We start from the raw sequence: 12,267 nt of genomic DNA, 5'->3' as shown, positions 1-12,267 counted from the left end.
CACAGGGTGGGATGCAGGAAGAAATACCATGAGTCCAGAGGTGTAATAATGAACCCTCCTATTGGATATTCTTCATACTGAAGGCACTTAAATTTGGTAGATTCCCCAATTTTTACTTAAGCATTTCACAAGCACCCTACATTTACTTATGCACATATCCAGAAAAGCCTCAATCTTGACTCCAAAGAACCACTGTTTGCCAATATTTATTTGTTTATTTGCAGCTTTCATGGTGTGCCCAATGCACACCATGCATGGAAGCAATGAGGCTTACCTCCTTCCTCTGCTTTTTGAATCTTAAATCTTTACAGAAAGTCAGTTATTCAGCAAGAGGAGTAGCCTAACAACCCTCTTCAGAGCACCAGGAACATGTGTTTGAGGTGTTCTCTCCGGGGCAGGTGGGTCTGACTACCCTCAGACAGAGTAATTTAATCTGGACCTGCTCCATCTTAAGTCACTACACTATTACCTAAGTGGACTGGTACTAGTTCTGATCCTTCTCCTTTGCTATTTCAAAAGAAAGGAGGCATTTCTGTTCAGCATAAGCTGAAAACATCAGGTCAGCAGAAAAACACTAATTCCTGCCTTTAACATTTCCTGCAGCTCCAAGTTGCAGCACAAGCTGTATAAAGAACAACGTCTAATATTCAGCCCTGCCTTAAAGAGCAGCTTGCTCAGTGTATGGCTTATTCTGAACCCTATTCCGAGGCCCTACTCCTCCCTACAAGGTGGAAACTATCATGCCATACTTAGATTCTCCCCCAAGGCCTGCATAAATCTTTACCAATAAAGCAATAGCTGTCAAGAATAAAAAATGGAGCCTAAAACTTGTGTTTGGAATCCATTTAAAATCTGTTCCTCCCCATCCTATTCCAGTCCCCCTGCCAAAAGGTCTCTTCTCTGGTCAGATTCAGGAGCAGCTTATTTTCTTTACTCATAGTACAGGGGCATGTGACTAACACAGACACTCTTTTTTCCAGACTACTTAGGCAGAGATTAATCATTACATAATGCTTTGTGTTGGGAGGCAATGGAGGCCATACTCTGGTAATGCAATAAACTGGCAAAAGAACTGCTGTGACTGTCAGGAGTACAGCAATAACTGAACACTCAGTATATGCTGCTAAATAAGAAGCAAGCCATAAAAGATCTCAAAAGTGAATTCACAGTCATCTGATTCTCTAGAAAAAGTATGACCAACTGGGAAGATAGAGCAAAGAGAAGGAAAGACTAAAATCCTTCAATAAACAATTTATTAAAGCTGGAAAAGACAGTTTATTCTGAGTTACAGAAATTTAAATAGATACCTTTGAAAACTTTTTAGCTATGTAAATTTAATGGAGAATTATAAAGAACATCTTAGCTGGAATAATGTAAACTATTTTCATGGATGAATCTGAGTATGAACATTTTGAGCCATATTCTCCACGCTTATAAAAATATCCTCTCAAAATAAAATGGCTTGCTAGATAATTAAATATTTAAAAGCTGAGTAAGAAGTTAGGAATTAGAAGACTTCTGGAGTGAAAACATGAACTTTAAATGCAGGATGTGTTTCATGGTTTTGGTTCAGGGCGGGTTTTTTGTGAAAAACAAGTAAAAAGAAACTATTAACTTACTTATCTGCAAGTCCTTTAAAATTTTGTTCTTCTGACATGAAGACATTTAGAAATAGAAGTCAAAGTAGATCCTCAGCTGCAACTTGGAACACTGCGTTTCACCTGACAATCTAGACCCTTCTCTTCACCGTCTTTCTGCACAGATGAGGTATGGCTGCGGCTGTAATGTCATGCCTAATCTTGGTTTGAGATCTGGAATCATGCCATGAGGAAAACACAGGTGAAATCGTTGCAGTAATGAAGTGAAAAACAAAAACATTTCCATTCGAGCCAGTTGCTCTCCAAGGCAATGTCTTCTTCCTGGATTGAAAAAACAGTTTTAGAAAGACTTAAAATGTGCTTAATTACATTTTCACTGTTATTATGAATAAGAATGGTTATTTTTTTGTGTTCTGAGAGGAGCTGTATGAACTTTGCAGTATTCTGTAAGAGAGGATTGGTGATAATTAACAGCAAGAAACCATTTTGTTCCTCTTACTACACAAATTATATCAAATTTATTTAGATATGCTATCAGCTACTTTATCTTGTCCTGAAGTAGCAATCTAGACAGAAGATGTTTTAAATAATGATACTGTGAATTTCAGCCTTTGTCCCCTACTGTTTTGTTAATTACATCTATTGTCACTTGTTATTACCTGGCAATAATTACAACTTGGGAAGCAGAAAGATATCAAACAGATCTGGATAATGCCTTTAAATATTAGTTCCCATTCTATGTATAACTAGTTACAGGGAATAAATGTGGAAGACAAAGATGAATGGGTAAGAACATCTGTAACTGGTAAGGTCGAACTGGCAAAAAGAAACAGAATGCATAATAAATTAATCATAGAATCATAGAATAGTTAGGGTTGGAAAGGACCTTAAGAGCACCTAGTTCCAACCACCCTGCCATGGGCAGGGACACCTCACACTAAACCATGTCACCCAAGGCTTTGTCCAACCTGGCCTTGAACACCGCCAGGGATGGAGCATTCATAACTTCCCTGGGCAACCCATTCCAGTGCCTCACCACCTTAACAGTAAAAAATTTCCTCCTTATATCCAATCTAAACTTCCCCTGTTTAAGTTTTAACCCGTTACCCCTTGTCCTATCACTACAGTCCCTAATGAAGAGTCCCTCCCCAGCATCCTTATATGCCCCCTTCAGATACTGGAAGGCTGCTATGAGGTCTCCACGCAGCTTTCTCTTTTCCAGGGTGAACAGCCCCAGCTTTCTCAGCCTGTCTTCATACGGGAGGAGCTCCAGTCCCCTGATCATCCTCATGGATCTTCTCTGGACTTGTTCCAACAGTTCCATGCCCTTTTTATGTTGAGGACCCCAGAACTGCACACAATACTCCGAGTGAGGTCTCACAAGAGCAGAGTAGAGGGGCAGGATCACCTCCTTTGACCTGCTGGTCACTCTCCTTTTGAGGCAGCCCAGGATACAGTTGGCTTTCTGGGCTGCAAGCGCACACTGAAGCTGGCTCAAGTTCATTTTCTCATCGACCAGCACCCCCAAGTCCTTGTCTGCAGGCTCTCTTTCCATGGTCTGCAGAGGTAGCCCTGGCAGTTAGCTTATACAGATGTCATGGTTTAACCCCAGCCAGCAACCATTATTGTATTTTTATATATATATATGATATTTATATATATTATATATTATAATATATACTTATGTATTATATAATATTTATGTGTGTGTGTGTGTGTGTGTGTGTATATATATATATATAAAATTATAACCAACCATCCCCAAGTAGTGATCCTGTCCAACTCCCCCCAGTTTATATACTGAGTATGGTATTCTATGGTATAGAATTTTGGTTAGCTGTCCTGGCTGTGCTCCCTCCCAGCTTCTTGTGCACCTCCTCACTAGCAGACTGTTTGAGACTGAAAAGTCATCGACTTAGAGTAAGCACTACTCAGCCACAACTAAAACATCAGTGTACTGTCAACATTATTCTCAGACTAAATTCAAACCACAGCACTGTACCAGCAACTAGGAAGAAAATTAACTCCAACCCAGCCAAAACCAGGACAATAAAACTAATTTTTTAGGTTGGTAATCATATGTGAAGCAAATTATTCACTTTTAAAGGCATCAAAAGACAAATCCATAATGATTTGGGACTGTTAAGAGTATTTCCTTAGGGCAGAATGAAGTGCTGCATGCTGACTCCCAGGCTAGTTCTGAATCAGGTCTGCAGTTTCTGGTGCTGATATAAATGCTGAAATTTGAAAGCTGGCTGTTTAAATCACCTGGATGTAATGACTTTAGCAGCATATTACTATTAATTGTGAAATGAGTAACATTTATGTGCTGCAAAGATATAAAATGCCTGGACTCCTCAGAAGACACTGTGTTCTCTTTTTTATTAGTTTATATATAATAATGAGCTCATCTATATAAAAGATATTATGCTAAAATGTATTATGTCCAGAGTACATTATATTGAATATCTTTAAAATAGCTGTTTCATCAGAACTGTGGATACTTTATATCATTCTGTCCATTCCTGATTTACTGCCATGACTTCTATGTTATACGTCTCTAGGTTTCTGAAAAGGAACAGTGGAAGGAATCACTTACCTAGTGAAAAAGGAATAAATGCATCTTTCTTGACAAATTGCCCATTGCTGTCCAAAAATCTCTCAGGAAAAAACACTTCTGGATTGCTCCAGTATTTTTCATCAAAATGAACGGAGTAAAGGTTTGTAATGACTGTAGTGCCCTCAGGAATAGAGTAACCACGCACAACAGTATCTTTGGCAGTTGCGTGAAAAATACCTAGTGGAACTATATTACAGAATCTTAGAACTTCATGTAGAACAGCCTCAGTGTATGGCATTTTGCTTTTCTCTTCTAAGGTAGGCATTTTGCTTGGGCCGATGACTAATTCGATTTCTTTTTGAACTTGCCCTGTTAGGAACAGGAATAAAAGTTGATGCTTATTGTGTAAAGTCCTTTATTTTTTAAGCTATAAAATTTATACTTTATAAAGGATACTGAAACATGAAATATATAAAATACAGTAGACTGTAAGTTTTAAATTCAGACTATACCTTCCTTATCCTGCTAGAAGGAATTATTACTAGCATATGTGTATATATATATATATATATACACACACAAGTAATCTTCATTTCAGAAGTAGTTTTCTCAGTAAAATAATGTTTTAGCATACTTTTATTTCCTTGTGTATCTTTTTATTTCTGGAGCTCTTAAAACTAAACAAACAAGCAAAAGACTGCAAAGATAGTTCTACTTGCTTAGCCAGATATTTAAACCAGCTCAGTGAATATGGGACTTATAATAACGGTAATAGCAGCAATGAAAAAGCTTTGTCATCAACTTCTTTATCTAAACCGAATGATTTTCACTGCTTATAGCATGTCAGGCCTTGGCATATATTATCATCATAATTTTGTGGGTTTTTTTTTAAGTAAAGCTGTATTTACCTTAAATGTAAATACAAAATTTCATCTCCAATTTTAAGATAATAATTACTTTCTGTCTACCATAAGAAGAAAATATAATCTTTCATACATAAAGATATCTGGTTCCTATGTAGAACTTCAGACTTTTAAGAGCCTTACGGCTACAGGTAATGTTGTTATCCCCATTCTGAAATGATGATAATGGTGAAATTGATGTTAGAGCAGTATTTTCTGTCACAGTATAAATAGTAACTTTCCAAGTTACCCAAGGTCGCTCTTTCCCCAAATACTTAAAGTCGCCAGTTGAACTAAGTCCTGCTAAGTTTTGATAGTAAAAGCAAAGTGGAGGCAGTGAAACAAGAAACGTGACCGTTCACTTCTAAAATCCAAACGTCTACACAAAATGTCTGGGCTGACATTCAAACATCTACTGCTGTCTTACCTCTGAATGACTGCAACTTCTTTCTATTTTTATTTTTAAATGCTATTTATTTTTGTTCTTCCAAAACTGTAAATATGCATGTCTGTAATACATAAATCTATCGTGAATTGAGACACTTAAGGATAAGAAGAAATGGCACCTAAATAGTTAACCACAACCTGATATACATTTTTGTGGATATTTTTACATTCTTATTTTATTAATTTCATATTTGATTGCATTTGCTTATTATCTACTAACTACACAGATTAGTGTATCTACCAACCAACATTATGCATCACTACACTAAAATATATCAGAAATACTTTACTGAAAATATTAAAGCTTCATAAAAATATGTTCACCAAATAATACGCAAAAAATTTATCACTATACTTAACTTTTGATGTCCTCTTCATCTGCATATAAAATAGGCTTTTTACCTCTATTCACAGTATGTTTGGTAAATAGAGTAATATATATAACCCTTTCTTTCTTTTTGGTTACAAGTATGGATCGCTGCACCACTTTGAAAAAGCATTTTAAATTTGCATTAGGAAAGTGTATCAGTTCCTCAAAATGCCAAAGTTCTTACCTTGAATGTTCGGATAAAGAGCCATAAATAACACTGCCCATCTTAAAACATTTGTTGTGGTTTCAGTCCCAGCTATGATGAGTTCTCCAACAGAGAAAATTAAGTTTTCTCTTGAGTATGTAGATTCTGGATCCTTTTCATTGCAATCCATCTCATCTAAATATGCATCTACAAAATGTCGAGGTGACTGAGGCTTCCTATTTTCAGAGACACGTTCAATAAGGTCATGAAGAAAGTCATAGACTTCAGCTGCATTTTTAAACAGCTGCTGGTGTTTCCCAAATGGCAAGATACCAATCCAAGGAAAAGCATTATATAAAAATACAGAAGCACTAGCAGCTAGTTCAATATTTTCACTAAAAATCTCAATCATGTGCTGAAATTCGGTATCTTCATATGTAAAACGTTCTCCAAAAATAATCAAATTAGTAATGTTTGAAACAGCATTTGTTATCAAGTGCTTTAGATCAAATGGTCTGCCTTTGTATGTATCAATGGCATCAAGAAAAAACATAGCTTCTTCTGAAATTTTGTGTTCAAAGGACCTTTGACCATATCCAAAAATTCGAAAGGTATTTACAGCTAATTTGCGATGTTCTGTCCATCCTCTGCCATATTTACTGTTCAGTAAGCCTGAAAAAATATTTTGACACAGTGTTTTATGCAATGCTTTATGTTTGCCCCCATAAGATAATGAAACTATTGAACAAGACAAAAAAAGGAAGACAAAAAATTACACACATCTTGCTATGGATAGTCCAAGACTGACAGTACTTTCCAAACAATAACTTTAAAGAATCACCAAGTATTTTACAAAAGGAGATAAAGAAGTAGAGAAAACAGTAAAGCAAATGTTTCACATGATCACAAGCCCATCTATTGGACAAAACCTACATTTTTATATAAAAGATACTAGTTCTTACCTCCCATGTTTGTCAGCTTCTTAAACAAGGGAAGAGATGGTCTGTCTGCAAAAATTTCACTCTGATGAACAAGGCATTCTTTTACTGCATCATATCCATTCAGTACAATAGCAGATATACCACCGAGATCGAGACTGAAGATCTTGAAAAAAAATAATAAAATGCTATTGCAACCAAATCTCAGGAACAAATAATGAAAACAACTAAAAACGAGTAATGAAAATGTGAAGCAACGCTACATATGAATGCAAAACAGGCTCAAATAAGTTTCAGTAGGGCATGCAGGTAATCAGAGGTGATGCAACTGGGGTATTAAACAGTTTGTTGTGAGCTAATTTACTCTGTCAAAAGATAAAGGAAATTAGCCCACACTACATTTTGCACTTTGCTCTACACCTGAAGTGACCAGCTCTCCAAAGTGAAGACTGCAGATGCTTTCATATAGTCATTAAAAAAATGTGAATTTGGCACAACAGCTAGCATTTTCTAGAAAAAATGTACTGTGTCCTAAGATGAGCATAGATAAGTATGTATTAGTATCAGTATATAAGTATATAACATTATTAGATATAAGGTATAGTTTTATGTGTGAACTAGAAAGAGTGCATATATTGTCTAATTTGCTAACTTGCCGTATTTCCACAGGAGGGAGGAAATCTTTACTACTGTATCAGCTCCTCCTCCGTGCCTGAGTAAAGGTAAATTCCAACAGCTTAATTTGGTTAAGGGCACTATGACTGAAGCTGTAAGTTCATACCATGAAGACTTCCAACATGTCACTTAGTAATGGCAGACACAGAAGTGGTTTCAGTTGCAAAAACAACCAAGCTGCACCCAGTCCTCGCTACCTCTGAAACTGGACACCAGCTTACTTTGCACAGGCTCCCAAAGAATCATCAGATGATAGAAGTGAGAGCCATGATGACAGCCAACATATGACAGCATAGCCCAGCTAGTCCCATCTCCCGTTTCCAGAAGTGGTTAGCACTAGGTGCTTTGGAGAAAGATGCAATACATCCTGCAGAAGGCACATACAGGATAAACAAAATGAAAATCTTAACCTAAGTTTCAAAAATTAAAACCGAGGCTAAACTTCAGATTGAAATCCTGTGCCCTTTTCCATACTTCTCTTAGAGTTATAAATCTGTGGTTTTGCCTACATCAGTCCAGTTTTTTCTTCATCTCAGCTGTTGACCTCCACAATAGGAAATAAAGTTAGCCTAGTTAAACACTCTGTGACAACTGGGCTGTCACTGAAAGGTTTGTCAAGCCCTGGAACAGCACAGCCTGCCTAACAAAGTGGTTAAGTCACTATCCATGGAGGTATTATAAAAGACCTCCTGTAGATGTGGTACTTAGGGACATGGTTTAGTGGTGGACTTTGCAGTGTTTGATTAATGGTTGGACTCGATGATCTTAGGGGTCTTTTCCAACCTAAATGATTCTACGACTTATGTTTTAGCAAACTTTGTATATTCAGTGTTATAATGGCTTTTCTTTTTTACAGGACAAGAAGACAGTTCCAATACATTTCTGCAAACTATTTGTATACTTGGATCATAACTTATTTATCTTTCTTCCTATGTCATACAGATTTAAAAAAAAATTTCTTTCAGTGTATTTTTTCAGAGCCCTTAAAATCCTGATATACCACCTTCAAGTTCTCTCCAATTCTGCAGGATCCTTTCTGACAGCAGGTGACAGAACTACATAGATCATTCCAGGCAAATAGAAAGCTTAGTTTATTTGTTGACACATTTTCCTGCTGTTTTCCATTCTATTTGTCCCTAGTATTCTGATTGAAACACATTTACTTTTTTCTATTGCCAAAATAAATGAAACAAAAGGGAATCCTATTCTTTTGTTTCTGCTGTTTAGCAGGCTTTTAATTCAGGCACTTTTCTTGGCTTCTCATTCATGCCAAAACTGTGACTTACTCTGTTTCTGCTGGAGCTTTCGTAAATTATCTGGACAAAAGCTTTTGACAGCCTTAAGTTCTCAGAACAGTTTTATTTGCCTGTGAGGGGTGTTAAACACCTCTAGCAGTTTGAAGGACACGATTTCCTTAACAAACCATTGCCTGCTGGCCACAAAGCTCAGTCCTTCACACACCTCCAGTGATAATCCTGCTATGTAAAATAATACAGGTGTTATAAACAGTCTGAAGATGTACAGGCACGCCGAGTGGATGGCCAGGCTGTGTGCACTGTGTCTCTGTGTGTTCTGTTATGTGTACACACGCAAATGCTAGCACCTCCCTGCCTTTCCCTGTCTTGGGTTTAAATTTTATGAAGCTTGTAAAACAGATTGGTTGCTTGAAACCTGTTGATGAAAAGAAACACATAAGAAATAAAAATTCTGTTCTCATGTAGTTATACTCACTGACTGTAAGTATTCCAAATACTCCACTGAGGGCACCTTAAAGGTGCAACGTGTTTCCAGTGAAAGCGTTGCCTTACCCAAGTGCCTGCTATTTGGTTGTTGCACTTTTATCAATTTTAAAGCCCTCCCGGCATGCCCAAGGCTCGTGGATACGAAAGCGAGGTCGTTCCACTGGCAGCAGGACACGAGTGCAAGCACTGTACCAAAATACGACATAAACTCCAGAGCCGGGCTCGTGGACAGCTCCACTCGGCCCATCCCGCCCTAACGGGAACTCGGAACGGTGACAACTCTTCTCTGACGCTCGTCTCTCCCTTTCCCCACAGCCAGGGCTGACCGCAGCACAAGCTTTGCCAGAGCCTGGTGCTCCGGACCCGCTACCGGCCGGGTACAGGCCTTCTGCTCCCGCCACAAGCGGGCGAGCTCCGTCAGCGGCACCGCTGCCACCTCCCCGGGGCGGTGCAACCCTGGTCGGCCGGCCCCGCGCTGCTGACCGCTCGCCGGAGGGGCGCGGACACTGAGTCCCGCTCCGGGCCGGAGCCAAGCGGCGGAACGGCTCCCTCGGCCGCACGCTCCGCGCTCCCGGTGCGGGTCGGGGCTCCGCGGCAGCCCCAGGACGGCCGGGACGGGCACAGCCCGCCCGGTTGCTGCCGCGGGCAGCGCTGCCCTCCCCGTCCCAGCCCGCCCTGCTCCCTTTCCACGGGCCCCGATGAGGCGGCAGACGCCGCCGGAGCGGCGGTACCTGCCCGTGGATCTGGCTCTGCCGCTGCATGTAGACGTGCGGCTGCTCCGCCCCCAGGGCGTGGATGTTGCCGATGAGGGGCAGCCCCGCGGGGCCGGGCGGGAACCCGGGAGGCCGCCGCTGCTTCAGCAGCTGCCGCACCACCAGCGCCAGCAGCACCGCCGCCAGCAGCAGAGACACGAGCACCAGGCAAACGCCGCTCCCCGCCGCCGCGCCCGGACCCCCTTTCGCCGGCCACATCGACCCGGCCGCCGACACGCCGCTTCCTCCAGCCACCGCCCCCGACCCACCGCCTCATTGGGCGGTGGCAGCGGCCCCCCAAGCTTATTGGCCCGCAGCAGCTCCGCCCCTCGCGTCAGGCGGGGAGCGGGGCTAGCGGAGCCTCCCGTAGGGGCCCGGCAGTGGATCGTCTCTGTCCCGCGGTGCAGCTGGTTGGACACGGAGCTGGATGGGACGGGACGGGCTGGGCTGGGCTGGGTTCTGGGGCCTGCCGAGTGCGGAAAACAGGTCTCCGTATCCACGCGGGCTGCCTTTGCTCTTTTTTTTTGTGGAGTCATGTTAAAAGTTTCTACTTTCGGGTCTGTGAAGTGCTGAGGAAGCGCTGCTGTGTGCTGCATGCGTTGACCTTGACAAATGAGAATAAGTAGCAGTTACTTGCTCGTTGTTCAGTCTCTGTGGAAGCAAAATCTACAGTTCTGGGATGTCTTTTCCAGAGCCTCCTGGGGCCTGTGTGGCCTTGAGTCAAGGCATTCCACTGTCTGTTTCCCACTCTGCCCTCTCCTAACGACAGCACAGGAAATGTGTGTGTCTGACCGATTTCTGCTAGAAGGTGGGTGTGTGGCAGCTTCACACATCGTACCCGTAATTCCCAGTATTGCACAGCCTGTCCTCGGGCCCTATGAGCCAGCTAACAGCAATGCCGGAGTGCTGCAGCAGGCAGGCAGGGGGAAACGGGCCCAGCCTCTCTGCACAGGAGAAAATGTTCCCAATTCATGTGATGAAGCAGCAAGGAAATCACATACACAGCATGTAAGGGCTATTGTTACTCAGTGGGATGATGCCTTGGGAAAGAGAGCTTGAGCTGCTGATGAGACCAAGGTCATTTACTGCAGAGCCAAGGAAGCAATGCAGTGTGACATCCTGCTGAATTTTTCATACAAAACTTAGGTTTTTCTGATTTTGCTGTTACAGTACTGCTGTTTTACAGGCAATTTTATGTAACAGAAGCACTTCTGCCCTGTTAAAATTTCTATGCTACAAGTTTCCAACTTGAGATTTCTTTTGTTGAATTCAATCTCTCTACATAGATTCATATGAATGCTAGTAAGATCTAAACTGATAAAGAATTTATGCTGATGAAGCTCGGTAATAACCTGACTGATGAAAATGCACTATGTACTTGATAATCTAGTCACGGAATCCTTAATTCCCAGTATCTTCCTGTGAGGGGATATCTGGCTTCAAAAGTGGTGGTACTGACCTGCGAGCACATGGCACAAAAGCTGAGGGGGACTCCGAGGTGCTGCTCAGAGGCAGGTGGTCGAGAACACGAACAGTGAAGGCTGTCACTCTGGGAGTACAAACAGGAGGTAAGAGTTGTGGGTGCAACAGGCGAACAAGGAGGGGAGCTGGGAAGTGACAAAGTACAACTTTTTGGCTGGAAATCTGGCTTCAGGGCAGTCAATCTGGCTATCTGGGCATTGCTGAATAAATTGAGTGTGAGGGTATGAAGTGTAAAGACAGAACAGGATTCAGAGTGTATTCACTCATGTTTGCCTAGCTTGGGCAGATTGAGAAGGAAAGATAAAAGTCACATGTATGCTACAGAGCAATACACCAGTAACTGTTAATGAAGGCAAGTGTGACAATGCTGACCCAGCTTCCTCAGCCACAGATGCTGATGCCTTTGTGTTGTCATTCACTGACATGGAGTTGTTTGGACCAGGGTTTGTGCTGGTTTCTGTAAGCCAATATAGAGACAGACTTTAACTTTCAGGTGAATCTTCATGCAACAAATAGTCAGTTTTATTTGCCTCAGCATCTTTCTTTGTCCCAGCTGCCAAATGCCTGTAAAGCATGTGTCAGTGCCAGCCTCCTTTAACAAATCTTACCTAGTTTGTCAGAGTACAAAGAAGCAGTTTGAGCACTGCTGGAGGTTT

At 41.4% G+C, this 12,267-nt stretch overlaps 1 protein-coding gene across 7 annotated transcripts; it reads right to left on the bottom strand.

The window, feature by feature from the left end:
- Positions 1-1,640: 1,640 nt before the first annotated feature.
- Positions 1,641-10,421, bottom strand: LOC133226495 (vitamin D 25-hydroxylase). 7 transcript variants are annotated; one of them, XM_061380113.1, is made up of 6 exons: positions 10,109-10,204; positions 7,742-8,002; positions 6,985-7,126; positions 6,062-6,694; positions 4,198-4,527; positions 1,641-1,919 (listed from the first exon to the last, which is right to left on the bottom strand). In XM_061380113.1, exons 2-6 carry the CDS (start codon positions 7,757-7,759, stop codon positions 1,744-1,746), a joined length of 1,299 nt encoding a protein of 432 aa, XP_061236097.1. In that variant the 5' UTR covers positions 7,760-8,002; positions 10,109-10,204; the 3' UTR covers positions 1,641-1,743. The 7 variants fall into 7 exon arrangements, with proteins under 7 accessions (XP_061236097.1, XP_061236095.1, XP_061236094.1 ...); XM_061380111.1 differs by lacking the exon at positions 7,742-8,002 and having other exon boundaries at positions 6,985-7,029; positions 10,109-10,421; XM_061380110.1 differs by lacking the exon at positions 7,742-8,002 and having other exon boundaries at positions 10,109-10,396.
- Between the last annotated feature and the right edge of the window lie 1,846 nt (positions 10,422-12,267).

This window comes from Neopsephotus bourkii, unplaced genomic scaffold, assembly GCF_033783945.1.
Source record: "Neopsephotus bourkii isolate Nb327-2 ecotype Australia unplaced genomic scaffold, CSIRO-AGI_Nbou_v1 NB_1792, whole genome shotgun sequence".
Lineage (NCBI taxonomy): Eukaryota > Metazoa > Chordata > Aves > Psittaciformes > Psittacidae > Neopsephotus > Neopsephotus bourkii.
The sequence above is the reverse complement of the archived record's forward strand: the minus strand, read 5'-3'. Positions and strand labels throughout refer to the sequence as shown.